The sequence below is a fragment of the Cataglyphis hispanica genome, chromosome 10 (assembly GCF_021464435.1).
Source record: "Cataglyphis hispanica isolate Lineage 1 chromosome 10, ULB_Chis1_1.0, whole genome shotgun sequence".
NCBI lineage: Eukaryota > Metazoa > Arthropoda > Insecta > Hymenoptera > Formicidae > Cataglyphis > Cataglyphis hispanica.
Window position 1 is genome coordinate 224575 of NC_065963.1, and position 27870 is coordinate 252444.

At 30.6% G+C, this 27870-nt stretch overlaps 1 protein-coding gene across 2 annotated transcripts; it reads right to left on the reverse strand.

Annotated features, from left to right (window-relative positions):
• Positions 1-220: 220 nt before the first annotated feature.
• LOC126852240 (serine/threonine-protein kinase BRSK2) lies at positions 221-27415 on the reverse strand. Of its 2 annotated transcripts, none has more exons than XM_050596827.1 (13): positions 26117-27415; positions 16676-16856; positions 16412-16552; positions 16093-16243; positions 15687-15902; positions 15349-15548; positions 15002-15229; positions 14225-14526; positions 11594-11742; positions 11042-11194; positions 10635-10809; positions 4007-4218; positions 221-1846 (listed from the first exon to the last, which is right to left on the reverse strand). In XM_050596827.1, the coding sequence occupies exons 1-13, from the start codon at positions 26214-26216 to the stop codon at positions 1622-1624; spliced, it is 2433 nt and encodes an 810-aa protein (XP_050452784.1). In that variant the 5' UTR covers positions 26217-27415; the 3' UTR covers positions 221-1621. The 2 variants fall into 2 exon arrangements, with proteins under 2 accessions (XP_050452784.1, XP_050452783.1); XM_050596826.1 differs by having other exon boundaries at positions 224-1846; positions 3989-4218.
• Positions 27416-27870: the final 455 nt, after the last annotated feature.

Consider the following 27870-nt stretch of genomic DNA (forward strand, 5'->3'; position numbering starts at 1 on the left):
ATACTCTGTAAATATACATTGCATATACAAAATTTTACAGCGCACTATCTGCTAATGACAGATTCTTGGAATTTGGAGATGATTTTTCCTCAGCGTAAATGTCAAGGCATCATAATTTCCAAATTATAAGTGATTGGAAAAAAGTTCGCAAACTTTGTGGTGCTAAAAGATTAATAAAACTACACTCTTAAATTACAAACATAAAAACACTCTTTAATCAATTTGTTAGATAAAGTTTACTTTTATAGAATTTTATGCTGAATTTAAGCTTATTTACAAGGCTATATGATGGTAAAAATTGGAAACTTACAAAAAATGATGATTTTCCTCAACATTTTTACTAAAAAAAATGATCTCAAGAATTTGTCATTAGCAAGTAATGCGCCGACTTTGAGACACCCTGTATATATGATATACGGGGATATATGATATATATGGATATACTCATTTTTTCTCGCGCATAATAATATGAGATTGATGTTTGTTTTTGTTATTAATATTTTTTAATATTTATATGAAAATTTGCTTTTTTTTCATCGTGCGTGGAAAGAATCTCTCGACGCGCGGTTTTTGAATTCGATTGTACCAGGTTCATATTTTTCAATGGATGTGGGAATGCATTTGGTATGAATTTAGCTAACTTGTTTTGATATAATAAAATTATAAAATCAATAAAAAGATTACATTATAACTTATAATAACAAAATATGAGTGAGCAGAAATTAGAATTTGCATAACATAATTTATAATTTATCAAAATAACAATAACGTATTCCGAGCAACGGCACTTGTAATTTTTCTAGCTAACGAATAAAACATGCCTAATGCAAAAACATTATTTATAAACTTAACAGATGAAAATCAGTAATTATTGTACAGGGAAATGCCATTTTGTAATAATATCTAATGTGACAAAAAAACAATACTAATGTTATATCATTGCACTTAAGAGTCTCTCTCTCTCTCTCTCTCTCTCTATTTATAACAAACACATCATCTTTAATATACTTTACACTTCATTTCCTGAATCCCTTTCTTCGTTTTTCTTCGTGATTCTTCATTTGTGTCGCATCGTGTAGGCTTGTTTATTAACATACACACCACTGATTTTATTCATGGTGATTTTACCTGGAGGCGATTTAGAAATAATATCTCTTTTGCAGAGAATTATTTATTTTATGAACAGAACAGTAATATGAGATATCTACATTTATATATTATATTTTAACTTCTAGATATGGTTTAGATTCGAATTGCTCAAAGAAAATTTTATGCATGTATTTCTCGAAACACAATCAAGCATGTCTTAATTCCGAAAATGAAAAGTAAATATAGAATTTGCACTAAAGATTTCGATGTTTCAAATCTCGTTCACATAACAAATGACTGCAGTATCCCCATTGTCGCCCCTTGATCTTCTCGCTTACTGATGGAAATATTCATATATAATGTTAGACCTCAATCTTCTGTGTTGCAATGACATTGCATAAATGTGATTTATACGCCTTTTCTGTTAAAACGTTCTAAGCGTTCATCAAAGGAAATCTCACCAGAATCTCTGAGCACTGTCCCACAAGTTCTTCAGGCTTGATCGGAATTCAAAGCGAAGGTTCTGACAGTATCACGCTATGTTGTTACCACTCATTGTGGTGACACATTTCTTCTCAGGCGTGTTCTGGCTTTCTGAATTACTTCGCACTGCTTTCGGCGAGCTGCCTGGCGTCGATGTTGTGTCGCCTGGTAGGGCATTATTGTTATTTGTCGACGTCGAGCTTCTTCTACCGTTTTCGCGAGTTGGTGATTTTACGTCAAACACAGAAGTATCCGACTCAATATCCGAGTCGATCTGAAATCGACAGGCACACACAATATGTTAGTTAACATTTTGCCGACTGATCGGGTAGATCTATTCGTTTTATGAGTCATCATTGAACGAGCGAATGGATAGATCTATCTTTTTACTAGCTACACCGCTATAAGCGCTCAATGTAAGCATGTCAAATGTCAATAACGCTGTAATTGGATTTTTAAAACAAAAGACAACATTAACAAGCATTTGTTTTGAGATTTTATTTGTCAAAGATACATATACAGGTTATTCCAGAGTTTACTCGATAAATTACGGGAGGATATTCTATTAATAGTAACAAGAAAAAATATACAAAGTTTAGATAGAGAGAAATATTTTATTACAGAGAGAAATATTTATTACAAAGTTACAAGTAGATATTAAAACAGAATATAAAACAAGTAACACGGATTTTCTATTGTGCAGAATCAGTATATATCAGTATATTCCTCATTTAAGAATATTCTTGGCATTTTGAGTAGTTGCTTAGTAGTTGCTAGTTCACACAACTATTAAAATCTAATAGCTATTTATGTAAAACTAACAATCATACTGAATCTTTTAAAAATAATAAACATAATATGAATACACAGATAAGATAACATGTTCGATCTTTTATATTCTGCACTAAATATGTTCGATTTTTCATATACTGTACAGTGGAAAATCAATGGATATCTATTTCATGCTCCGTTTCAATATTTGCTTATAACTTTGTAATAAAGCATTTCTCTAGTCAAAGTTTATATGATATTTTTTCTTATTTGCATTTGTACAATATGCTTCCGCAATTTGTCGAGTAATCTCTGAGAATAATCCTGTATACATAGATTCAATTATACTGCTAATATGCGGACATTTTGGTATTTTTCAAGATTTGTTAACTTGATGAATTTGATTGATTTGAGTGTTATCATATCATTAAAAAATACTAAAGTATATAAGCTTTTAATTATACCAATAAATATTTATAATCTTATATATTTGCCACTTTCATACAATATCTTCATAAAAGAAATATAAATTAAATTTTAATAAATTTTATCTTTTAATAATAAAGAAATATGATGAGTTTTATTTTCAAATACTTAATCCTTAAATTATAAAAATTAAATTATAAAAAAGTTATGGAAGTTTAAAATAAAGCATACTATAATAAGTTAAATTCGGAAAAACAGTGCTCAGCGCTTAATTTCACATAATTTGAAGCATTGACTCGAGTTAAATAGGCTCAAGTTAAATATAAAAAAAATTCTTTTAAAATAAAGTTTCTATTTCTTGCGGAATAAATTGTAGCATCAGGGAAAAAATCCACATATACATATAATCAAACATAAATATATATATTTATATATAAAATAATTTAATAATAATAAAATAATAACATAATATAAAAAATAATTTTTGTATTATATTTTTTAAATAAAATAAAATTTAAAAAGTAAAAAAAATTAATTATATATAAAAAATTGGCTATATGCATACATAATTATATAACATATAAAAGCCATTTTTTTCTTATTTTTTTTTTAAACTCTTGGTTTAATAAAAAAAGAGAACTATTTTTCTAATTATTTTTTAATTATTTTTATTGTGTATACCGATAGAAGTCATACAAGAGAAAGAAGCAGTCGTATGCACACACACACACACACACACACACACATACACACACACACGCACGCACACGCATACGCATACGCACTTACCGCACGCACACGCATACATACACACGCACACGCACACACACACACGAGTGTGCGTGCGTGCGACGCGTGCGCATGATGCTGCATGATGTGCGATGTGTGTGATGCGTATGTGTGCGTATATGCATGCGTGCGTGCGTGCGTACGTGCGTGCGTGCGTACGTGCGTGCGTGCGTGTGTGTGTGTGTGTGTGTGTGTGTGTGTGTGTGTGTGAAAGAACGTATATAATTATATAGATATAATTATATATTTAATCATATATATATATGAATGACTTTTCTCAGGGCTTTCTAAACAAAATAAGATTTTATGTTTTACAAAACTTGGTGCAATGAAATAAATAATTTTAACTTGGTTTAGCAATGATTTAGTAATTAAGAAATCGATATTATTTACGTTAATGATGACAAAGATAATGGAGATGATGCACTACCTTGTTAAAACAGACTACCTGTCTGGTAGCTGGATGAGGACTAAGGAAGAGCCGTTCGCTGGTGTCGCTGCCGCAGCTGGAGCTTTCACTCATTTCCGTGGTAAATTTCCTGGAGGCTCTCGGACTAGGAGGTGCAGCTCTATTTTGTCCTCCCAAGCTTATACCTACATTTCTCGAACACACTTGCGATTGAATATGCTCACACACTCGTCTGAATCTTCGAATGTTTCCTGCGAATGTTGATCAATTGCATTATAATCAACTGTATTCTTAATTTGACATTCTCTATTTGTAATAATAGAAATTCAATAAACCGAAGTTCAAATGATACAAATCAATAAAAAAAGAAAGAAAAAAAAGCCTATATTACGCTCCAATTGGTCTTTTCTTTTTTTTTTTATTAATTGATTTGTCTCTATTTTTATTTACAGAAAAACTTAAAAACTTAAGTATACATTATATATATAACAGAAACAGAAGGTTCTAGTTCCCAATTAGCCAATTGAAAATATGGGCAGATTCTATCCTTGGAAATTCGACTATTCATCGTACAGCTACACCTCGGACCTTGCACTGAATGATTTTCATCTGTTCATACGCATAAAAATATGGCTAGAAATGCAGCAATTCAAGAGCAACGAGAAATTAATGAGCAATACTAGGAATTGGCTGAAATTTCATTTTGGCGGCACCGTACTTTGAGGCATACAAAAACTTGTGCCGCGCTACGACAAGTGCCTCAATTCGGATGGCAATTATGTCAAAAAGGTGGATATACATATGTAAGAAGTTTTTGTAAGTAATAAAATACTTTGGGTGGAGTTTCAAAAAGAGCCTAGCTTCGATTTTGAAACTTTGTATAAAATTTTTTTCAGGTTAAAATGAAAGCTTCTAAAAATAATTTTCATGACTTCTATAAAAAAGTCATTTTATAAGAGAAAATGGTAAAAAATATAATAATTGGTAATTATTTATGGTATATAAATGGTAATTTATATTTTACATGGTAATTTATTATTTACATTAGTGGATACCTCGCTGATGATTTTGATCTTGATATATGTTGTAAGGGCGAGAGTGCTGATTATTTACTGAGTGATGAATATTTACTTTGTTTAATTTGGCGATTTCGTATGATTTTTTAGATATTTAATGAAAAAGGTTTATCGAGTTATATGGATTATATACGATTTTATACGGGTTTACAACTTTCTACGCGAAGCAAGGTCCATCTCATATCGCTCTATGTTTCGGACGCAAAAAACGAGGTTTATAATTACATGATTTCTCATGGGTTTACAACTTTCTGTGCGAAGTGAAATCCATCCCATATTTTCCTATGCTTTGGACACAAAATGAGATATATAATTATACGGTTGTGCATGAGTTTGCAAGTTTTCGCATAAGAATAATTTAAACTGTAGTAATTTTAATAATAGCAACGAGAAAAGTTTACTGAATAAAATATAATTTTCTGTATACATTTAATAGAGTGTACTCTTAGCAGATTAATTTATTTAAATTTAGCAAATAAAATGCGAGGAGCTAATAATAGTAAATATTAGTAATAATATAGTGATTTTTTATCAAAATTATAAAAATTATAAAAAGTTATGATTTTTACATGTAAGCGGAGAAAGGATACCGCTCCTCGCATTTTATTTGCCAAGTTTAAATAAATTAATCCGCTAAAAATACACTCTATTAAATGTATACGGAAAATTATATTTAATTCAGTAAACTTTTCTCGTTCAATGTTTTAAAAACTATACGAGTCCTAAAACTAAGCTTCAAATAAAATTTTGTAAAAGACAAAACGACTTGGAATTTGTTAAAAAAATATGACATTTCAAGGACATCAGGTTGTTCTGAATCCTCTTATATATATATATTGTATACAATACTCAAAAGAAAATAGGGAACACTTTTCATATCTTAAAAATTGGGCCATTTTCAAATCGACGAATAAACATCGTAGATAAAAAATTAAAAAAGTATTTTAAAGCTTCAACGAAGTTTCAACTTTAACGCACTATCGGTGATGTAAAAAAATTATGTCTTCTTTGTATTTTTATCTTCCTTGTGTTGTGTTGTGCGCAAAAAAGAAACACATTGTTTTGTTCCTTAAAATTACGTACAGTTTGACACTCTGCAGCTCGATAAAAAAATTTTTTTCGAAAAAATCAACTTAACTACCATAAATTACAACATTTTACCTATAAAATGCTTTTTTTAAATATTTCTACAATTTTTTTTTGACCGAGTTACATGAGTTTGAAGCTACTCTATATATATATATATATATATATATATATATATATATATATATATATATATATATATATAGAATTAATGAGTCCGAATGATTCAAATTATACGTAGCTTCAGAATTCTATCAACTATAATATTATATATATATATATATATATATATATATATATATATATATATATATACATATTATAGTTGATAGAATTCTGAAGCACGTATAATTTAAATCATTCGGACTCCATTAATTTCTGAGATATGACACTTTAAAATAATTCATTTTTTTTCCTGATAATATTCAATTTTTCGAATTGCTTTATTCAAACTTCTTTATTGACATTTTTTGTTAGTATATACTACAATACTTGAACAGTAGTATATGCTTCTTTGTCTTCATTATGATTATTACACTATCATCAACAAATTTCACCTATTTTTGCCAATTCTTAAACAATTTTTGACATGTGACAACATGAGTTTTTGAATGGAAACAGAAATATTTTATTGTTTTATTTTATTGTAAAATAAATGCGTAGGCAGAAAAAAGCTTCGCCTTTTCCTCTGCAACCCTTATTCCAAAATTCTAGCCCAATTTAAACTAATTTGTTTTGTAAATAAAAATTAAGTTTGGATTAAGTTAGAATTTTATCAGAAAAGAAAGGGAAAAGTCTCTTTCTTGCGTACGCATGTACTCCGCAGTAAAAAAACGATAATAACGGCAATAGGCTCAGAGTACTAATAATTAAGTGGGATAACTAGCAAATGAAGAACCATGGCGTGGATATTCGTGCACAAACTTATTTACTTATTAAATTTTAGTAATAAATGTATATCAAGGCTCCTGAGTAATCACTGCGGCCATATTGAAATTATGACATCAGAGGAGAGAATGACATGCTGAGAATTCTTGTGTTGTATTTTTAAATAAAAATATATAATAAAATAACACTATAAATCGCCTTAGCACATTAGTAAAATTGTCCGAAAACTATGCTTTTCTCTTGACAGTTAATAAAGTGCCGTAAAATGAGTGTGATACGAAGCATATATACTTTTAGCATAGTACATTACATTTATGATGTTATTTTTAAATTTAAAAAGTAAAAAATTTTAAAATGGCATATGGGAATAAGAAGTACCAGATGAGCTAGTTCAAGCATGTAAAATTATGATGTCAGAATCCAAAGGGAGTGTCCGGATCAATGATGGAATCTCGGAAATATTAAATATAGATAAAGGAGTCAGGCAAGGTAATAGGCTTCGATGTCTATCTATTGCCTATTTAACCTGGTATTGGAAGCAGTAATGAACAAACAGAAGAAACGCCTAAACTATAGTTACCAGATTCTGGGCTATGCGGACAACCTCGAGGGAAAAGCCTAAAAGTAGTCAAAGAGACTTTCGAATCAAGGAAGAGGCAAGGAAAGTGGGTCTCCAAATCAATGCAGACAAAACTAAATTTATGGTAGTATCCAGATCTCAGGAAGCAAAGAGAAGGATTGAACAAAGAATAATTATATGGCAATATTCTTTTGAAGTAATCAGCGAGTTCACTTACCTAGGCTCAATTATATCAGAAGACAACAATGAATATACAGAAATCAAGAGAAGATTGATTTAAGCCAACAGAGCATATTTTAGCCTCGCGCCACTATTCAGGTCTAGAGAATTATCAAGAACAACCAATAACAAAATAATAACATATAAAACTTTTATTAGATCTATCATAACATATGGCGCGGAATGTTGGACGCTGAAACAGATATATGGCAAACCTTGGAATTTTCGAGAGGAAAACACTGAGGAAAATTTTTGGAGTGAATAAAATAAGTGAAAACGACTACAAAAGAAAATTTAACAAGCTATATCAATCTCTTTGAAGATACAGACGTTGAATTGCACATTAGGATAAGCAGATTGAGATGGCTGGGCCATGTAGAATGGAGAAGCAGAATGTAGGAGGGCGTTATTTGGCGACATACACAGCGTTAGACCAAGAGAGGAAGACCAAGAAACCGCTGTGCTTAGTTCTGGAGGACATAAAAGTCCTGAGAATAAGAAAATGGAGGGATAAATCCGAGGACTGCGAAATTTGGAGGCGAACGCTCCATGAGGCCAAGGACCTCTTTAGGTTTGTTATGCCATAGAAGAAAAAGATACGGAAATAAATCTGAAAAGAATATACAAAGCTGCCAAAACTAATGGTGCACTTCCATGGTACGGAACGTATGCGCAATGCGGAATGGCGGAACACTCGTGGTTGGTTTAATCTTTTTTACATTCGTTCCACCGATTTCTATCCGCAAGTTTTTATTTATCTGCAATGATTGTGCGGAATTAATAGAATTATTAAATAATTAATTATTATTAATTGTAAACTTGTGTACATGTTAATAAGAAAAAAGAAGTCGACAGACGTCATAGGGTTCAAACATATTTGAGCGTGTCTCATGGAAGTTCTATTTTGAATTAAAAATTTTTACAATTTATCTTTCTCACGGAAATCCTCTTAAATAAATTCTCATTTGCTTTTTGTTGTAATCTTCTTCCCAAATTAAATAGATCGTACCCAATATTTTTGTTTTTTATTATTTTTAATTCTTTTTGCGATTATATACAATGAATAAAATTTTGCAATCTTGCAACGTAGTTCCTTTTGAAATGCACACCAATTTTGTTTTAATTTTTTCAATAATCTGCAAATAATGATAAATAATTTTTCAGAACTTATATTGACAGTTTATATATTATATGTGAATTTTGACAGATGTATGCATGTATGTATGATTCCGATCCTCATAAGTTTTGTCTTTATTGTTCCATGTAACGAAAAACGCGGAAGCGTAATCTGTGTAAGCCAATAATATACTCTATTCCGATAAATGCAATGAAAGAATCTATAAGAAGAGTCTTATTGATTGATAAGCGTAAGTTGCGCTTCCGCGAATTTTGCTCCATGGGACAGTAGAAAATATATTTCAACGAATCGTAATTGGCGGAATGTGTGCGAGTAGACAGACTTTGGTCCATCAATTACGCATTGCGCATAAGTTCCATATCATAGGACCGCACCATTACAGCCATCGCGAATTGACATAGCTGCATATGTATAACATAAAATTGACTGGATCCAGAAGCATATTGAGCATTAAACCATATTGATTTACATAACATGTTCATTAGACCAGTTGATCTTATACTATGCATATGCAATTGAATTTGTGTGCGATAGACCTAAAAGTTTAAACGCAAATCCATTAAAGATCAATGTCATAGTCTTCATAAAATAAAAATTAAAATTCATTGAATCGTTGAAGTTCTGGGAAGATCTTTTATAGCGTAATACTTAAGAACTATTTCAAATACAAAATTGAAATTAAAGACAATATTTTGCAGAAAGGAAGAGAAATTTCCATGTCTTTATATAGATGTATAAAAGAGTTATGGATGATATATAGGAAATTCATAGTAGTCTTATGATTATACAAAGCAGTTTGTTAGATGTTTGTAAAAGTGGTGTATGTGTTTGGCGGTTTGACAATCAAAAACAGATAAAAACAAAAAATTTATTGAAAAGTTTTTGGACTAACTATTTGAAGGTTACAGCAAGCTATGAAAATTATACCAACAGAAGCGCTAAAAATAATCCACTAGAAGTAACAGTTATCGTAAGGTTTATGGCATATAAATTAATACAAGCCAATATTCAATATTCATTTTATTTGAAGTAAATAAATATGTTGTTTGAAAATTAAACAATCATATTTGTTACTTCAAACATTAGTATGGACCAAGCATTATGATTTTATGGTTTCAACAAAATTTATTAAATCTAAAGAAATTTTTCTGTGTGTGAAGTAAAGATTATTTTCGTTTCTTAAAATATACTTGGATTTCATATTATAAAGAATATATATAATTATCATAAATGAGATTATAAATACGATCCTGACAAGTTGAATTTATGAGCTAAATAAATAACTAAATATTTATTCTCGTCGGCCACATGAAGCTGAATAATTCGTCAAAAGAATCTACGGACATATCGTGCAAGATCTAAGTAGAATATACATATGCAGATAAGATGTAAGATTGTATATATATTAACTGAGTCAAGAAGAGCATCGATTTAGTTGCGCTTGGATAATTGCCAAACACTAAATAGTAAAATATTTCTAACAATCTATCTAGTGTTTATTGCGTATTTTCGCGAAAGCTTTGTACCTCTTTTTAAAGAAACTAAAAATTTAAACTAATTAAAAAACAGTCTAAACTTTTAGTTTATATACATTTCTATATTATATTCAATTTAAAAAACGACATTTCTAATTGGAAAAGAAAATTGCAAAAATGCTATTATAATAAAGGCTGTACTTACCACTCAATAATGTGAACGTGATAGCGAAAAGAGGCTCGTTTGGTTGCTTCGAGATCGCGCTAATATCAACTTGAAATCGCACTTGTCTTTGAAACATGGCAGGTGTGGTGCTACCTCTTTTATATTCCACTCTGAACGACATCGGTGAGCTCACACTGTGAGATAATTCTGCTATCTGCACAAAAGTTTGTCCCAGAATAAAATATTAAATATTAAAGAGATTTAGCAGATTAATTTAGCAGATACATTAATTCATAAATTAAACAAGATCGGTCAATTTATATCGCAAATCGCAAAATTTTTATGGCTAATGTTTATTTAGGAGAGATGCTATTAAAATATATTTTAAATAAATATTGGTTACATTAATTAAACTTAGATCAAAATGATAACCTCGATAAATTTACCGATAAGAAAGCGTGGATCAGATCAGCCTTGACACTGGCCAGCGGTTTTCCCTTAACCAGGACGGTAAAAGTCTCATCTTTTTCTGTAGTCATCAAACTACCAAACCATGATTTCTTTGTTAGTTCCGGAGAAGAATCTGGTGTGAGGTGTACCTATATGCAGTAGGAAGCTTACTTTGTGATTCCTCCTGAGATATATGAATAAAATTAATTTGATATTTTATAAACACTTTACATATTTTTAGTGCTCATCAAATTTTAATTCCAGGAAATAATCTATTCTGATAAATATAACAGAAATGTTATAATTTATTCATTATATTGCACTAAAGTTTTTAACTGATCTTCAACGGAATTTCACTGTACGTAAAATTATTTATTGATTTTTAAATTGTATTAAGACAAATATTTTTTAATTTTTAAATTGTATTAAGCATTATATTAAGCTCATCTAAAATTTAAATAATCATATATTATAATTGAGATATAACGTTATAGTGTACAAATTATAAAAAAAATTAATTAGATGTTTATTATCTATTATTACATTACCTCCTCGGTATTAGTGAGCAATTTACGACGATGAAACCTAGGACTGCCTAGAAAAGAATTCTTGAACGTGGTCAATCTCGATTTCCAATGATGAGCTCCAGATCCTGCTCCTGTGTGAGGCGATCCTGGTGGTGTAATACCAACCGCAACTATTGTGAAACAAGTTACGTTTTGAAAACATATACTTGGCTTATCTTAAACACATTAAAACAATACTAATAATCAAACTTACTCTTTTTGCAATTAAATATCTATTTTTTCAAACTTTTATAAATACAATTGTTATTTTACTATTATTAGTTGAAAAAAGTAGAATTATCACATAAAATAAAATTATGCACTTTCGTTTAATTACAATGCAAGTTTTATATATAAATCAGAAAAACAACGTTTGTGTGTTATGTTAAGACGTAATATCGGAGATACTAAAATTTGCGTGATTGCATTTAGAGATTTCTATTTGTATGATAGCATTGGGAGATTTCTATTTGAATATTGATAAACAATCCTAAAATTTTGTGCAATAAACACAGAAACATTTAGCATAATATGATCTGCCACAGGCTTAGTAGTAATCTTGATAAATATTGACATTGGATGTTCAACAGAGAAAATCACTCCGTAGCAATCGAACGTGATTGGCTCTTACTTTTAAAACCAACAAATCAATGTCGAGTATTGACTTTCTCTGTCGAATACGGCCGTTAACTTACATTTTACAGAGTGGGGGATTATTTTTTTTACATAAATTATAGAGAATGAATATGCTACTTTATGAAATGTTAAGTAAAAAACTTTAAATTATATGATGCTGTCTCTTTTGGATCCTGAGGTCCTACTTTTAAGTATCTTTTACACTTTTCGTACTTCTATATCACCTTCTCATTATATTCTATCTGTGTGTTTATATTTTTTTATTTATTTTTTCGTTATTGTATCATTGTCAATACGCTTCCAAATTATTGTTCCGCTAACAATAAGAATTTCTTTTTATTTACATTAACTTGTCACTATGTTACTATTATTTAATAAGATATAAAAAATTATATGCTATTTTATTTTACCTAAATACTTTATTAAATATTTATTAAGATTAAAAAATCAATATTTAAATAAATATGAAGGCATAGAAAGGACTTAGTCCTTTTCCTTGCACTCCTACTCCAAAAAGAGCTAATATAACTCAAGCCTAATTTCAATTTAAAATCAGGAATAGATTAAGATTACTTTAGTTTTTTGGGGAGGAAGAGGAGCAGGAAGAAGGAATCTACCCTTCCTTTGCCCGCGCGTTTATCTCATGGTTACCATAAGAAAGTAAACTTATATAAAATATATGGTTTGAAATTTTGCGCACAAAAAAAGTTTGAAATAAATAATTTTGTTATACTTAGATACTTAAATTTCTCTTTTAATAAACTTTTAATAATAATTTATAAGTAGCTTTTAATGAATGAATGCTTAATAACAATGAAAATTTATTCAAAGTTATTAAACGCACGCACGCACGCACGCACGTACACGCACATACATACAGGCATACACGACACGCACACGCACACGCACACGTACATACACATGCATACGCACACGCACACGCACACGCACACGTACATGCATACGCACACGCACACAGACGTACACGCACATACACACAGATGTACAGGCACGCACACGCACATGCACACGCACATACATAAGGTGTCTATTATTTATACTCTCTATAATATATGCTAAAAAGAAAATGGCCCATGAAGTATACAAGTTAATACCAACATTTACTATGATCTCAAACAATAAGAGCAGTACAATTAACATAAGTAATTATTATTCATTTTGTATGATCAATATAATCATCATATAGTGTGTATCAATATAGCCATTACACACACGCACGCACATTTACAATATGTACATATTTGTACAATGTGTACAAACACCACAATTGAAAATGTTTGAAAAAAACATTTATACAGAACAAACAGATTGACGGATGGTATAAAAATATATTATTACATAATATATTTATATCATATTATAATATATATATTAATTATATATATTAAAAATTTAATTATATATATTATTATATAATATATAATTAATAGAAAAAATTATATAATTTAGTATTACACTATATAATTTAATATTAAAATTATACTATATAATTTAGTATTAAAATATGCTAATTTTTGTATAAAATAAAAATTTAAGAACAAAATTTGTATAAAAATTACTGTGAAAAGCATTTGTACATTAATTAAGAAAAAGCATAATATATACTAATTAACTTCCGTATTCTTTATTTTTTAAAAATAAGAAAAATTTTCTTATTCCTATAATATTTTTTCAATTCTATTCTTTCAACCTAGATAAAATAAAAATGCTGTTTTGATCATGCTGTATTGGCATTTTTCTTTTATACATGCGTAATCAAGTAACAAATGTAAAATAGTGTACATCATCAAAAAGTATTAAAACCAAGCAAATTAAAAATATAAAAATAACAATACAAACAATGTTATTGACAAAGATTATCAATATTATTGATAATGTTAAGACTGATAGAAATAAAAGTATTCTTGCAAAATAAAGACAAAAATAAGACATAATTTGTAATACTAATAAACTCACCGGGTTGCATCTCATTAAATTCAATGCCGACATTAGTGAGTGCCGACGCTGATGGTGGCGTCGATACATTCTGACTCGTGGGACTGCCATTTCCAGCAGTAGTAGTAGTACTGCTGCCGATGGACAATCTGTGTGGACTACTGGTAACCGTTTGCCCCACATGTGATATCGGTACTCTGTGGGGACTCAATAGACCTGCAGGCGCATGCAATGGTGAGCTACCCGGCGTTGACGTGTGTGAATGCGAGCTATGAGTGTGACACCCGCCTGTGCTTGGTGATCGACGCGCGTGGTGTCTCATGCTGCAACAATTAAAAACGTAATTAAGGAAATAGCAAATTATATGAATTAAACCATAACAAAGTTAAATGATTTAATTAATGTTCCCATTGGTATTAATCGAACAAAATGAAAGAATCGAAACATAATTCGAGTTATATTTTATATAAAAGAGCTCAAGCTTGCAAGTATGATGCGAGAGTTAATTAACTGCGCAATGTTTAAATTTGACAGAAAAAAGCGACATAAAAGAAACACATATGACTTGATACGAAACACGAGACATAATGATGCTATCACGCGATGGTGATTTGAAATAAACCATAGCTGCTTGAAAAATTACAAAATTCTTTCATTAAGTACATAAGTTTTATCCGCAAAATACAAAGATTAATTACAAAGCTCATTTTCCACCATGAAATTTTAGGATAAAGAAGGATTTCATGATTTGTCATAATGTTATTGTCATTTTTTCAATTCAAATATATGCGAGTATACCTAGACTGTCTTCTAGGCGTCAAAGGTGATCCGTAACTGATTTGTCCAAGATTGAGCGCGGTACTTCCGTTCACTCTACATGTATCCACTCGTTTTCTCGGCGGATCAGCTTCTAATTGTCCTGCGGATCTTATGCCTCCTCTCATTACTTCGAGCTCGTCTTCGCACGCCGGTCTTCTTCGCTTCCTCTCCAGCAATAGGAAATATATCACCTTTTCTGTGTTGTGACTAAAAAGAAAATTTTTTATTTATTTTGCAAAATTATTTTTTTATAATATATTTTTAACAGAATTTAGACAGATTGAAGTGGAATATAATGTCTTTCTACCAGAGTGAAATCATCTTACTTTGGACTGAGCAGTTCCTGAATGAGTTTATCGCGCTCTTTGAAACAACCAAGACTTGCGATCGCTTGTAGCACGTCGGGATCAATCGCATCCACGGACGGAATAACGTGCGTTTGCACTACATCCATCATCGACAACTCCAATTCCAGTTCACCTTTACCCGCTGCCGTTACCCAGATATGTCTATTTATTTCCGCTAACTAAAAAGAAATAACATTGATTTTTATTTACAAATTTTATTTACAAAATGTTTCAGCATTAGTAAACATATTTAATAGCTTTAATATACGTTTTTAAAAAATTGTTTACAATCTAAAAAGAGATATATAACATCTTACCGTTAGTCTTTTCTCAGGATCAACTTCTATCATACCCCTGAGCAAATTCTGACACTCAGGCGGTACAAAATGCGGTATATAAAACAGTCCGCGTTTAACTTTTTCTAGTAATTTTCTCAGATTGTCATCGTCGAAAGGTAAAGCACCTACCAGAAGCGCATAAAGTATTACTCCGCAGGACCATACATCTGCTTTTCTACCATCATACTTTTCACCCTGCAAAAAAAGAGAAGCGACAAATTTTATGTTACATTACGCCACATTGAAATAATATCAAAATCATCTCAAAACATATCAAATATGTTCAGTTACTACTCGTTTAATTTATTATACTTGATATTGATTAATTGTAACTTGATATTGATTAATTATTATCGAGAAAGTTAATTATAATAAAAGCTCTTACTCTAATAACTTCAGGACAGGCGTAATGAGGAGATCCGCAACTGGTTTCCAGCATAGAGCCCGCGGGTTGTAGGGATGCCATCCCAAAATCCGCTATTTTAATATTATTTTTTTCATCCAGTAATAAGTTTTCAGGTTTTAAATCTCTATGACTGTAAAAATAACAAAAAAAGTATATATAAAACTACATTTTATATATATATATATATACGAGAAAAAAAAATATAATACAAATAAAAAAAGACTATTATATGTATAATTAAGTGGGAAAATTGGGAAATAAGAACTATTATGCAATATGTACGATATACGCGGCTTACCATATACTATGGCTGTGGCAAAAGTCTAATGCGGAAATTATTTGTCGAAAAAATCTTCTTGCTTCCTTTGGAGTCAGTCTACCTTTTTTCACTAAATAATCAAACAGCTCCCCGCCCGAGACATGTTCCAGAACAAGATATCTTAAAAATGTTCAAATTATAATATTTTTGCTTAATTTATAAAAGTTTTTTTTTATTAGTGCTTTTCAAAATTACAAATAAAAACAGTTTTTCAAAAATATTATATTTTTATTGACAACTTACAGATATTTCTTGTTTTCATATACATCCGAAAGGCCGAGCACATGTGGATGGTCGATCAGTTTCATGATTGCGATTTCGCGCTCCACTTTCATCAACACAGACTCCGAAAGCTTTTCACGATTGATAATCTTGATTGCCACCTTTTTGCCCAATACACAATGTACGCCGAGCTTTACTAATCCTAAAATAAAAAGACAGAATTCTTTACCTTATAATAGTACTTACGGAAAAAATGAATGAAAGAAAAAAGATTTTTGTGTATTATTGGTTTTTAAAAGTATTTAATTGTTATGTTCCAAAGAACATATAAACAGCTCAATTATCTTATATTTTACTATTATTTAAAAATAATATAGTTTTTTACAATTTTGCGATAATAATAAATTGAAAATATATTATTAAGAAAAATGTATGTATAATTAAAATTTTAATTATATATGTTCACGATTGGTTTCGAATTTTTCTCTTATTGTTAATAAATCATGAGAAGCTTGTCACGGGCTTTGTTGAGACAGATTTGTACTGGAAAAAATTATTATTACTAGAAAATATATAATTATTTTTCAATAATTATAATAATTTCATCAATTTTTGTCATATGATGTTTTAAAATATTAATAATTTAAGTTAATCAAATATAAATATAGATTTGTTATTATTTGTCCAGTATATCCTCGCAAACTATTCTCCTAATTATACGCTATTATATTATAATGGCATGATCATATTTGTGGTGACAATATGAATGTTCAATATCGCCTCTAATCAAGCGCGAATTAATTTGTGCATATAATACAAATATTTGTTACAGTTACAAGAAATTTTCTGCTTACTATATTTTTACGGATTTTACAACAATAAATGATACTACATTATTTTGTAGCTATATCATTTTGTAACTATGACAGAAATATTGTGCATTACACACAATCAGCATATTATTAAATAGAAGATATAAAATCAAATTTATAATCTTTTATAACAATAAAAAATATAATTCAAATAACAGAGTTAATGTAATGACTAAGATTTACGAAGCAAATTGGCTTAAATCATAATCTATAATCTATAACAAGCCGCGCCATATGCCTTTATCTACTTAAATGACGACAATGGTTGTACACCGTTTAAGCAGATGTGCTTAAGAGAAAAAAAGGAGAAAAGAAGAACAGAAGGAAATTGTTCATTATAAAGCAATAATGAAAAGCAATTAAGCATTAATAAAATTGCATTGGAGGTGTAAAAAGTTTAATTTTAGGTAAAGAATTGCATAGCTTTATATAGTGATTATGTGAAAGCTGTTAGTAATCTTGCCGATGCTCGATTATTACGAATTGATCAATGTTTTTTGATTACTCGAGCGAAACATAATTTTTCACGTGCACGTTGGCTTCCCTATATCTATTACATGCGCTTATTTACATATTGTCTAAAAATATGTTACATTTCTGTGACGTTATATCGTAAAGTTATAAATAATCCAAAACACTTTTTATGATCGATGATCATCTTTTAGCCAACCTCAATAGAATCACATGAAATAAAGTCCGATATTAAATTCCAATGATTGACGACATGACAATCTCTGTGGAGATGTTAAACGGACGCAACGTTTCCCGTCAAATCTAATGGCTATTGCATTAAGCAACACCAGAAAGTTGAAATGCACTTCTCCTCAACGATTTATCTATGATTTAACGTCAATAATATATGCGTTCGTAGAAAGAAATTTCTGGAGATTTGTATACACGCATTGTGCATGCAGTTTAGAATATTTGTGAAAGATAAATATTATATGCTTAGCTGATATATTAACCAATATATTAGTGCATTACATTAGTATCTTTTTATTAGCAAATTGATTAATTTCTTCAGTATTTGAGTCTAATAATCTTAAATCTGTTTTAAATGCACAAGAGTAAATTCCACGAAATGCGATTGAACATTTTGCAATACAAATTTCCTTTCTTCATATCATTTTGATCATTGCTTCAGTTTTGGAAATTAGTTTTACAAAAAAATATTTCTGAATTAAATTGTATTAAAATAATATTCTGCTTTATTCAATGCTTTTGATTTCATTGAGTTCTCGTAATCATTTCGCCAAATTTGCATTTATTAAACTTATTACTGAAATATCTTTTGTTTCTACGAAAACAGATAACGAGAAATTTTAAGAATGGTTATATATTTTTCTTTTTGATTTTTCATCGACAGATCTAATCCCGCTGGTTGTAATACAAACCGTGCCACAAGCACGAGCGGGCAATTTCATTACCCGCTTGCGCGTGGATCACAGAATTCGAAGCGTGAAGAGGAATTCATTCGTATGATTAACGCACCGTATTGTCACGTGCCAGAGCATGCACCCCTTTCAAGGTGCATACGGGATCGATATAGTCTGCCGGAGGAAATGACCGCTATGAAACTCATTCGCTGAAAGCCAATTCGTGTGAATTCATTAACAAATTTTTGTGAAATTATATGCTGATCACGAAAAACTAATTTATATTTTTACATAAACTTTAAAAGTTCCATTGGCAAAAAATTAAATATTGATCTAAAAAAATATATTAAAGATAAGAGAAGTTCTAATCGAAGCACAGAAATATATCTCATTTTATGCTGCCAATTTATTTTAGCATTCATATACACGCGCGCACTTGCAAATCGGCATGTCCTTCTTTCTCTGGTACGTTTATTGTTGTCGATATTATTACTTTCTAGTCCCCTCAGTAGCGTTTAATTAAAAATGCTTATTAATTGCTTCATAAAGATTTACAATTATTATCAGGAGATTTTTTTATGCAGTAGATGTAATATAGAAACGAGAGTTTTAACTTTGAACTATACTCACATTTGTTATTAGAAAACTAATTTACTAGCTATGTAATTCGTTTTCTGTGCTTTCCACAAAAAGATGGAAATTTAATGGAAAAATATTTATATATGATATAATATATATATATATATATATATACACCTAAGTCTGTTTTTACACGGTAGATTGGTTCCAGAAGAAGCCGTGTAAAAAAAAAACCGTGTAAAAAAAGACATTGATCTTATACAAAAATGGGTGATTTGTTCCTAATCTCTAAAACCTATTAAAATTAGTGAAAAACAAGAATTTTTAAGAACAAGAATTCATGTTTATTTTATTAAATCAAATATATAATGCTTATTTTCACAAGCATAGTAATTAATGATAAAAAAGATATGCACTCTAATCTTAAAAGTAATATAAATTAAATGTATGGCAAGTTCAGGAACTAAAAAACTATGTTGTGAACGAAAAGAATAGGTTATTCAATTTTTAAGGTAAAAAATAAAATAAAATAGAATAAGTGATAATCATAAATACAACAACATAAATTTAATTGCTGTCGTCATCAGTTATTCGCATTCGCTTGCTTCGAACGCGTATACATTCACTATCATCGCTGGAATAATTTTGAACTGGACTTTCTCTTGCTCGTTCGGCATCTACATTTTGAAAAATGAACTCTGTTATGAGCCGTTGTTCGCCAATTCTTGCTACCTCTTTGTATAATTCCTTGTAACGAGCCATACAAGAATTCAGCTCACGTTGGAATTGTGCAGCTCTTTCGACATTGGGATCATTTTTGACGAAATGGTGTCCTAATTTATTTGCAAGTTGAAGCCCTTCTTGAATTAAATTTTCAGTTAATTTTACAGGTTCTTCACTATCACTGCTTTCTATAACATCAGCATTCTGTGAGGCAAAATGTAATATTTCGTCTTCGCTAAGAACTTTATCAATCATCAGTTCATCAATGTCATCAGATACCAAGTCATCAAAACCCTCCCCACCAACTGCGTGTGCTAAAGCAATTATATTGGGATATTCGTTTGTATTTTTCTCCACAGGATTTTTACTTTTACACATTCTGGCCAAATTGCTCTCCAACATCCGTTTAAGGTTGATGGTCGTAAATCTGACAATGCTAAAGCAGCATGTGTAACGCAATCTTTGATAGAAAACTTTTTCCAGGCATCAATTACTGTTAGAGTTTTATCCCTATCCAAAGTGTCCAAAATGTACTGGAATGTTCGTTTGATATAATAAGTTTTGAATGTTGCGATAATTCCTTGGTCCAGTGGTTGGATTAGGGATGTGGTATTTGGTGGCAGGAACAAAACTTGTACATTTTCGTGTTCCAACTGAGGATGCCCGGGTGCATTGTCTACCAACAGAAGAACTTTAAATTCTAAGCCCTTTTCATTCAAATATTTTCTAGTTTCTGGCACAAAATATTTAATGAACCATTCTGTGAAAACTGTAGTCGTCACCCATGCTTTTTATTGGCCATCCAATTAACCGGCAATGTATCAAAATCGACACCTTTCATTGCTCGAGGCTTTAATGCACGATTGATAAGCAGGGGCTTTAACATCCGATCTCCAGAAGCGTTACTGCACAATAAAAATGTGACTCGATCTTTTTCAACTTTAAAACCCCCAGCACTTTTTGCGATTTGGCCACATATGTTCTTCTCGGCATTTTTTTCCAAAAAAGACCGGTTTCGTCAGCGTTAAAAACCTGATCTGGACTGTATCCACCATCCGCTATTATTTTTTTAAGTTTTAGTTGGTATTCTTCGGCGGCTTTCTGATCTCCAGAAGCAATCTCGCCCTTGATTTTTATGTTATGAAGCGCATGCCTATGGAGAAATCCCCTCATCCAACCTGTGCTTGCAGAAAATACGTAGCTCTTCTCAGCAGTTGTTTGTGTGGATGTAGACGGTTGTTCGTCTTTTATCATTTTATAGAACCTTAATGCTTGCTGTTTGATATTGTTTCCGTCTACGGGAATTCTTTTTGGGCATTTTCCTCCAGCCATATTATGAGTGCTTTTTCCATTTTTTCTTTAACAGCATCTCTAGTGTATGATGAAGACTTAACAGATAGGTTCGTTCCAGAAATCACCGATTGCCTAATTGCAATTTCATTTTTCTTTATAGTTCTTATTGTGGCTTCATTTAAACCGAACGTTTTACCAAGAGCAGTTGAGCCTTCTCCATTTCGAAGGCGATCTAAAATTTTAATCTTGGTTTCCAAAGAAATTGCCTTCCGTTTTAGTTTTATATCTGACATTTCCTTTTAGGGATACATAAAATATTTAACAAAATTAAAAACATAAATAACTGAATAAATACAAAATATTTTTTGGCTTACCTTTTATCTTAATGCGTTAAAATTAAATTTAATGGAAAATCAAATTTGCCTGCAAAAAATTTCTTTACCAAACACGTCTTATTGCATTGACAGTTCACAAAATATTAACACGTTTCAATTGCTCTGACCAGTAAATTTTATTGTATGCACATAAAGGGAATTCCCTAAATTAGTGCTATTCACATTTGCTTTGACCAGTAAAAATTGTTTGTACGCGCTAAAGGGGAATTCACTTAAATCTTTAAGCTAGTGTTCGCAAACTATCGATACTATCGATGGTTTCAGACTTTTTTCTTTCATAAATACTTTTTTGTGATATGAACATACTTCGCAAAAATTAAATTTGACAAAAAAAATTTAAGTACATAAAATTTCAAATCGTGCTAAATGGAATAAAATCGTGTAAAAAAATTAAAAATATTCAATTTTCAAACCGTGTTATATCAAAACCGTGTACAAAAAGACCGTGTAAAAACAGACTTAGGTGTATATATATATATATATATATTATTTCTTTTTGTGAAAAGCACAGAAAACGAATTACATATATATATATATATATATATATATATATATATATACATATATTGATATGTATAATATATTATATATAATATTTATATAAAATTAAGATATCAAATATTCCCATATTATGTCAATTTTTTTAGCTCTTATTAAGCGGATAAACGGTGATTTATATAAGATTTTTAACAGTAATTTTAGTGATATTTTAAATGATAGAATTTTGCTTTGTCGTATTTTCTTTTTCTGTTGAAACTTTTTCTGTATAATTAAGAACAAAATTCTAGATGTGTGCATAATGGATAACATTATTTTTTGAACATACATATATGGAATAAATTCTAATTTTTTATGTCTATTATATGATGTTCTTAAAATATTTTGATACAATTTTTCTATTGCCTTGTTTCTTTTGTCGACTCATGTGAATTTTTAAAAATAAAGAGAGAAAAAGAGAGAGAGAAAGAGAGAGAGAGAAGGGGGAAGAGAGAGAGAAATAAATAATCTAATCTTAATCTAATCCTGCCAATTTACAATATTCTATGACAATATAAATGATATAAATAATATATTTTTTATATACATATTTCAAGATATTACTGCATGTTTATATAATTAAGTTCAAACATATCTAGCTCTCTATGCCTATAATCGCTGTATAACATAATTAGTATGTCATCAGTATTGAGCGTATAGCATCAAATGCCTTCGAAGTGAGAGCAAATTAATGCTGCGCGCGTTAACTTCTCTGCAAATATTCTTGATATATGATCTTTTTGTAAACGCATTTTCCTCTCTCTTTTTGATTCATATTATAAATAATTCTTTATCCAGTATTTAATTATTTTTTCTTCCACGATTTAATTATTTTTTCTTCCGCGATCTTCCTTCTCCTCCTATTTATTTTTTATTAAAATAGTATTTTCAAAATATTATTTGTTTATAATTTTTCTTTACGTATATATAATAAATTATATGGAATGTATATATATTTTAGATAAATTTGCATATCACATTTTAAAGTATATAGCGTGCAGCAATAACGATGAAAAAGTCCCAAGTAATGTTTACGAAACGACAATAGATTAATGAACGAAGGAAAGTTGATAAAATGACCAAATATCCATATCGAGTTGGCTTACAAAAATATACTTAGCAATGCCATAAGCCATAAGGTTGATATTTTTATTATATAAGGCCGCAAAATGATAGTTCAATTGTATATGCCGGAAATTTGCGTTGATTTCATTACACAATTCTAAAAAAAAAAAAATGAAAACAAGATTAGTCATTCCTTGTAGTTTTTTTGACGCTGAATACGATTCTGGTTTCCAAATTCCTCTATTATTTCACAATTTTGAGAAATTTGCAGTTGAAATTGTAAGAAACTATCAATTTAATATATGTTGTTATATTATAACTATAGTATGTGTGTGACACGTTGGAAAAGTTATATTGTAATCAAAATTAAATTGGAGTTTTTAGCCTTTAAGAGAAATTTATTGTGTTGACTAAGATCTCTGTATCACAGTTTTCAGTTAGATTTATTTAAACTTAAAGGGGTTTTAAGAGTTTTAGATCGTTAAATATTAAGTGTGCAAATTAATTTGGTGCCTTTGCTTTTAATCAATTATAACTTTGGTTTAAATTCAAATATCTACTGTTTAGTGAATTTTGAAGTGATCAAATTTAACATTAGAATTAAGTTTTAAGATTTAAAATGTTCTCAGCTGATTTAACATAACTTCATAAAATAATCAAATTTCACATTAAACACGATGGTATCTAACAAGCAGCAGACATTGCATTCTTTTTGCTTTTAAATTGAAAAAAAATGCTGCCGAGATTGCAAATATGATTTGCTCTACTTTTTCATACAAAAAAATTCTTCATTTTGTATCTTGTTAACAAAGACATCGTTGAGTCGAATCTCCTCTGCTTGTGTTCCGGCTCAGCTCATACGGAATCCATCGGCCTAATTTTTGAATTTTTCCCTTATGCAAGCTTATGCAAGCAAACGAAAATTGATTGCGGTGTCACTCCTAATTGTAACGTAAGCACATCTTGACTCTGAACAAGATTTTTATTTAATAATTGTTCAAGCTCCTCGTCTTCAAATTTTTTCGGCGCGCGGAACGTTTTTTAACGGTAAGGCAGAAATTATCACTCCAAAATCTTTGGTACCACTTTTAAGTTTTATGCGTTACGGCATCATCCCCCAAAACAAAGCGTATCATCTTTGCAGCCTCGGCAGAATTTTTTTTCAATTAAGAAAGCAAAAAGAATGCAGTGTCTGTATGCTGCTTATCGAATGCCATCGTGTTCGATGTAAAGTTTGATTATTTTATGAAGTTATATTGTCAGCTAGTAGAACATTTTAAACTTTAAAATTACCACTTTAAAATTCACTAAACAGCACGAAAACATTTGAATTTAAGCCAAAATTATAATTGATTAAAGATAAAGGCATCGAATTAATTTGCACACCTAATACAAATCTAATGTCAAAATTAACAAATTTTAAATGACAGAATTAGTATGAATGCCAAAATTTAATAATATTTAGATTTTTTCAGAAATTTTTATATACAAATTGAATTTGTCAGTTTTAATATTAGATTTGTATTCAGCGATCTAAAAAATTATTACCCACAAAAAAATATAATTATAAACTATTAATGATCTAATTCAGAGACTCTATAACAGAGAATATATTAAAATATAAATTTTTCTTAACCATAGTTGATATAACAAAATCTTTTTAAGGCTGAAAATCTTAACAACATTTTGATTGTAATAAAACCAACACGTCACATACTATAGTTATAATATGATAAAATACTTTGCCATACTAAATAGTCATTTCTTCTTACATTAACTGCATTCTTCTCAAAATTTTGATGGAATTGAGCAATCTAAATGGAGCAATCCGGAAACCAAAATTGCGTATTCAATGTTAGAAAAAACTGTAGAACGTGATTAATTTTGTTTTTATGCTCTAAAAATGAAGTTATTCCTTATTTTAAAAAATGTATTATGAAATGTAAATGTATTATTATTATCATTTGCACATATGAAAAAATTTCTCTCGCAGATCTCGTTATTGTTATAATACCAAAATTCGCAACATTTTGCTGATTTAAAAAATTGAAAAGATAATTTTTTTTCATAAGTAAAGAATAATGAAACAATCCACAAAAGTTGCGTGTATTTTATATTACAATGTACAAACGGCATCCTTAATCGCCTGAGAAAAGTTTTATAGCAATCTTATATCGACCAATGCATTCAGATGTGAACCAGTTTTGGTGACAAGAAACCATCGTTTTCTAAATAGTTGTGCTTTATATAGTTATAAATTTTCAAATTTTCCATCAATGAAAAATACATATGCGATATTTCTTATATCGTTTTAAACACACAGAACTTGCTTCTGTGTGTTTAAGACGAAATAAGAGATTTCTGCAATAGTTTGAACCGATTTAATTAGACATTTCTGTGATCGTTTTTATGATTTGCTATCGCTGATTGCGATAACAATTATGGTAGATATTTTGTGTCATAAAGAGAATAGGACAGAGAAAGAAAGAGAAAGAGGAATGAGAGAGAAAGGGAAAAAGAGAGAGAGAAAGAGAGAAAGAGAGAAAGAGAGAAAGAAAGAGAGAGAGAGAAAGAGAAAGCGAGAAAGCAGAAAGAAGAAGAGGGAGATGATGCACCACCCACCAGTCTGGCCTTTCCCCAAGGTCTTTTCTAGCCGATAAGGGCCGACATACTGATGAGTCTCCTGGGTGTTGGACCCAATGGGGCTCTCTTTGCCCTGCATCGCTGCCGAGCTTCCGCCTTCCTCTTGGTCCGCCAGGTTGAATAGTTATTTTGTACAAGCCACTGAGATCGAATCACACGATCCTTTTTATACGTTCGTCGTTATCACTTTCTTATGAGATCGCGCATCGATCTACTGTGTTTTACCGCGATTTGACGCAGCATTGTGCACTTTGTTAGTAGAATAATTTTAAGGCTGGACTTGCAATGGAATATAAGAAATGCTTTAAAGACGACTCAATAAATTGTCTTTGACTTAAATTTTTTTAATTTTTTCGGACACAAATATCCGGAAACAAACAATGCGATTAAATGTCAATTTGTTATCAGTATTCCATTCTTTTTCGAATATCATACACATTGCAACTCAAATACAAATTATTTGCGAATATTATTGTTGCCTTCCACTTTAATCAATCGAGAACAATAATAAATCACATGTCATCCGTCATTATCTCGCTAGCTTAAATTCTTCAAAAGACGATATTCATTGGACGTTCGGCGAGAGAGATTGCCAAATACTTTCAGACAAAAACATCATATTTAAATACACTCACGCTAACATTATCATTATCGTGAATATTTTTTTTCTTCGGTGGATGTCTCTTGCGAATTCTTTTCATGTTGTCTTTTTGATCGTGCATTGACAGGATTGCTGATATTAGCTGATACGTTCATTTGAATTAGTAAGGTATCAAGCAAATAATATAGAGGTATTGGGATTTAGATATTTACGAAAGTATCCACTTCTGCATCAATCGTTCATAGCCCGCCAGGTTTCCACGAAAATGGAGTTGGGCGCCATTATGATTTGAGGAAAGACACCACACAGCACCCTGCCTTGTTAAACTGAGTCCTAATAAAATTAGCCGTTTTTAGTCGCTCATGATTTCGTAACTCCTTCACTTCGCGATGATTTTTTTTGCTTGTCCGTCGACTTTAACCAAATTCATAGCTAGGTCAATTCCCGCTAACCGTTGATATCCACTTTCCTCAGCACTTTTACTAACAAAACATTTAACGATCTCCTCAATGTTTCCTAGATACTTTCGGATCGAGCTGGCACATACACACGGGCACCCTCTTTTGCTTGAGTCATTTTATTCAGCACGCTTTCACGCATCGGTGCTTGCTATAATCTAGCAATAAGCAGCGTGATTATGCTTGCGATCGAAACTCTTTATCACAATGAAAGCCAACCCTCAAAAATCTTTATCTTTACGTTTTATATAGATTATGTATTTTTTTGCTCTTTTCATCAAATTATATTGCCATTTTTTAGCGATGAAATTTAGCCCCGTCTTACAGAACTGACGACTACCACGGCGCTCCCAGTTCGATTACGTGCCGGGCACAGAGGGGGATAAGCAGTGCGCGCGCACCCCCACGCCCGATAACGAGAAGACCACTTCCGCCCTCTGCACGTATAGAGAACCCACCAACAACGACATGAGGGTGTCAAATCAGGCTGTGGAAAACGTGACGGACAAGAACCGCCGCGTGTCTATCTTCAGGGGTAGCAAAATGTGCGATATGCGAGGGTAGCGTTGCTGCCACCGTCGATACAAAGACAATTGCCAGTGGTTCATATCCAGGCTGGTTGAATAGGTTCTTCGTCATGCAAGGATGTTCATAGCTTGTTTTTTTCTCTCATT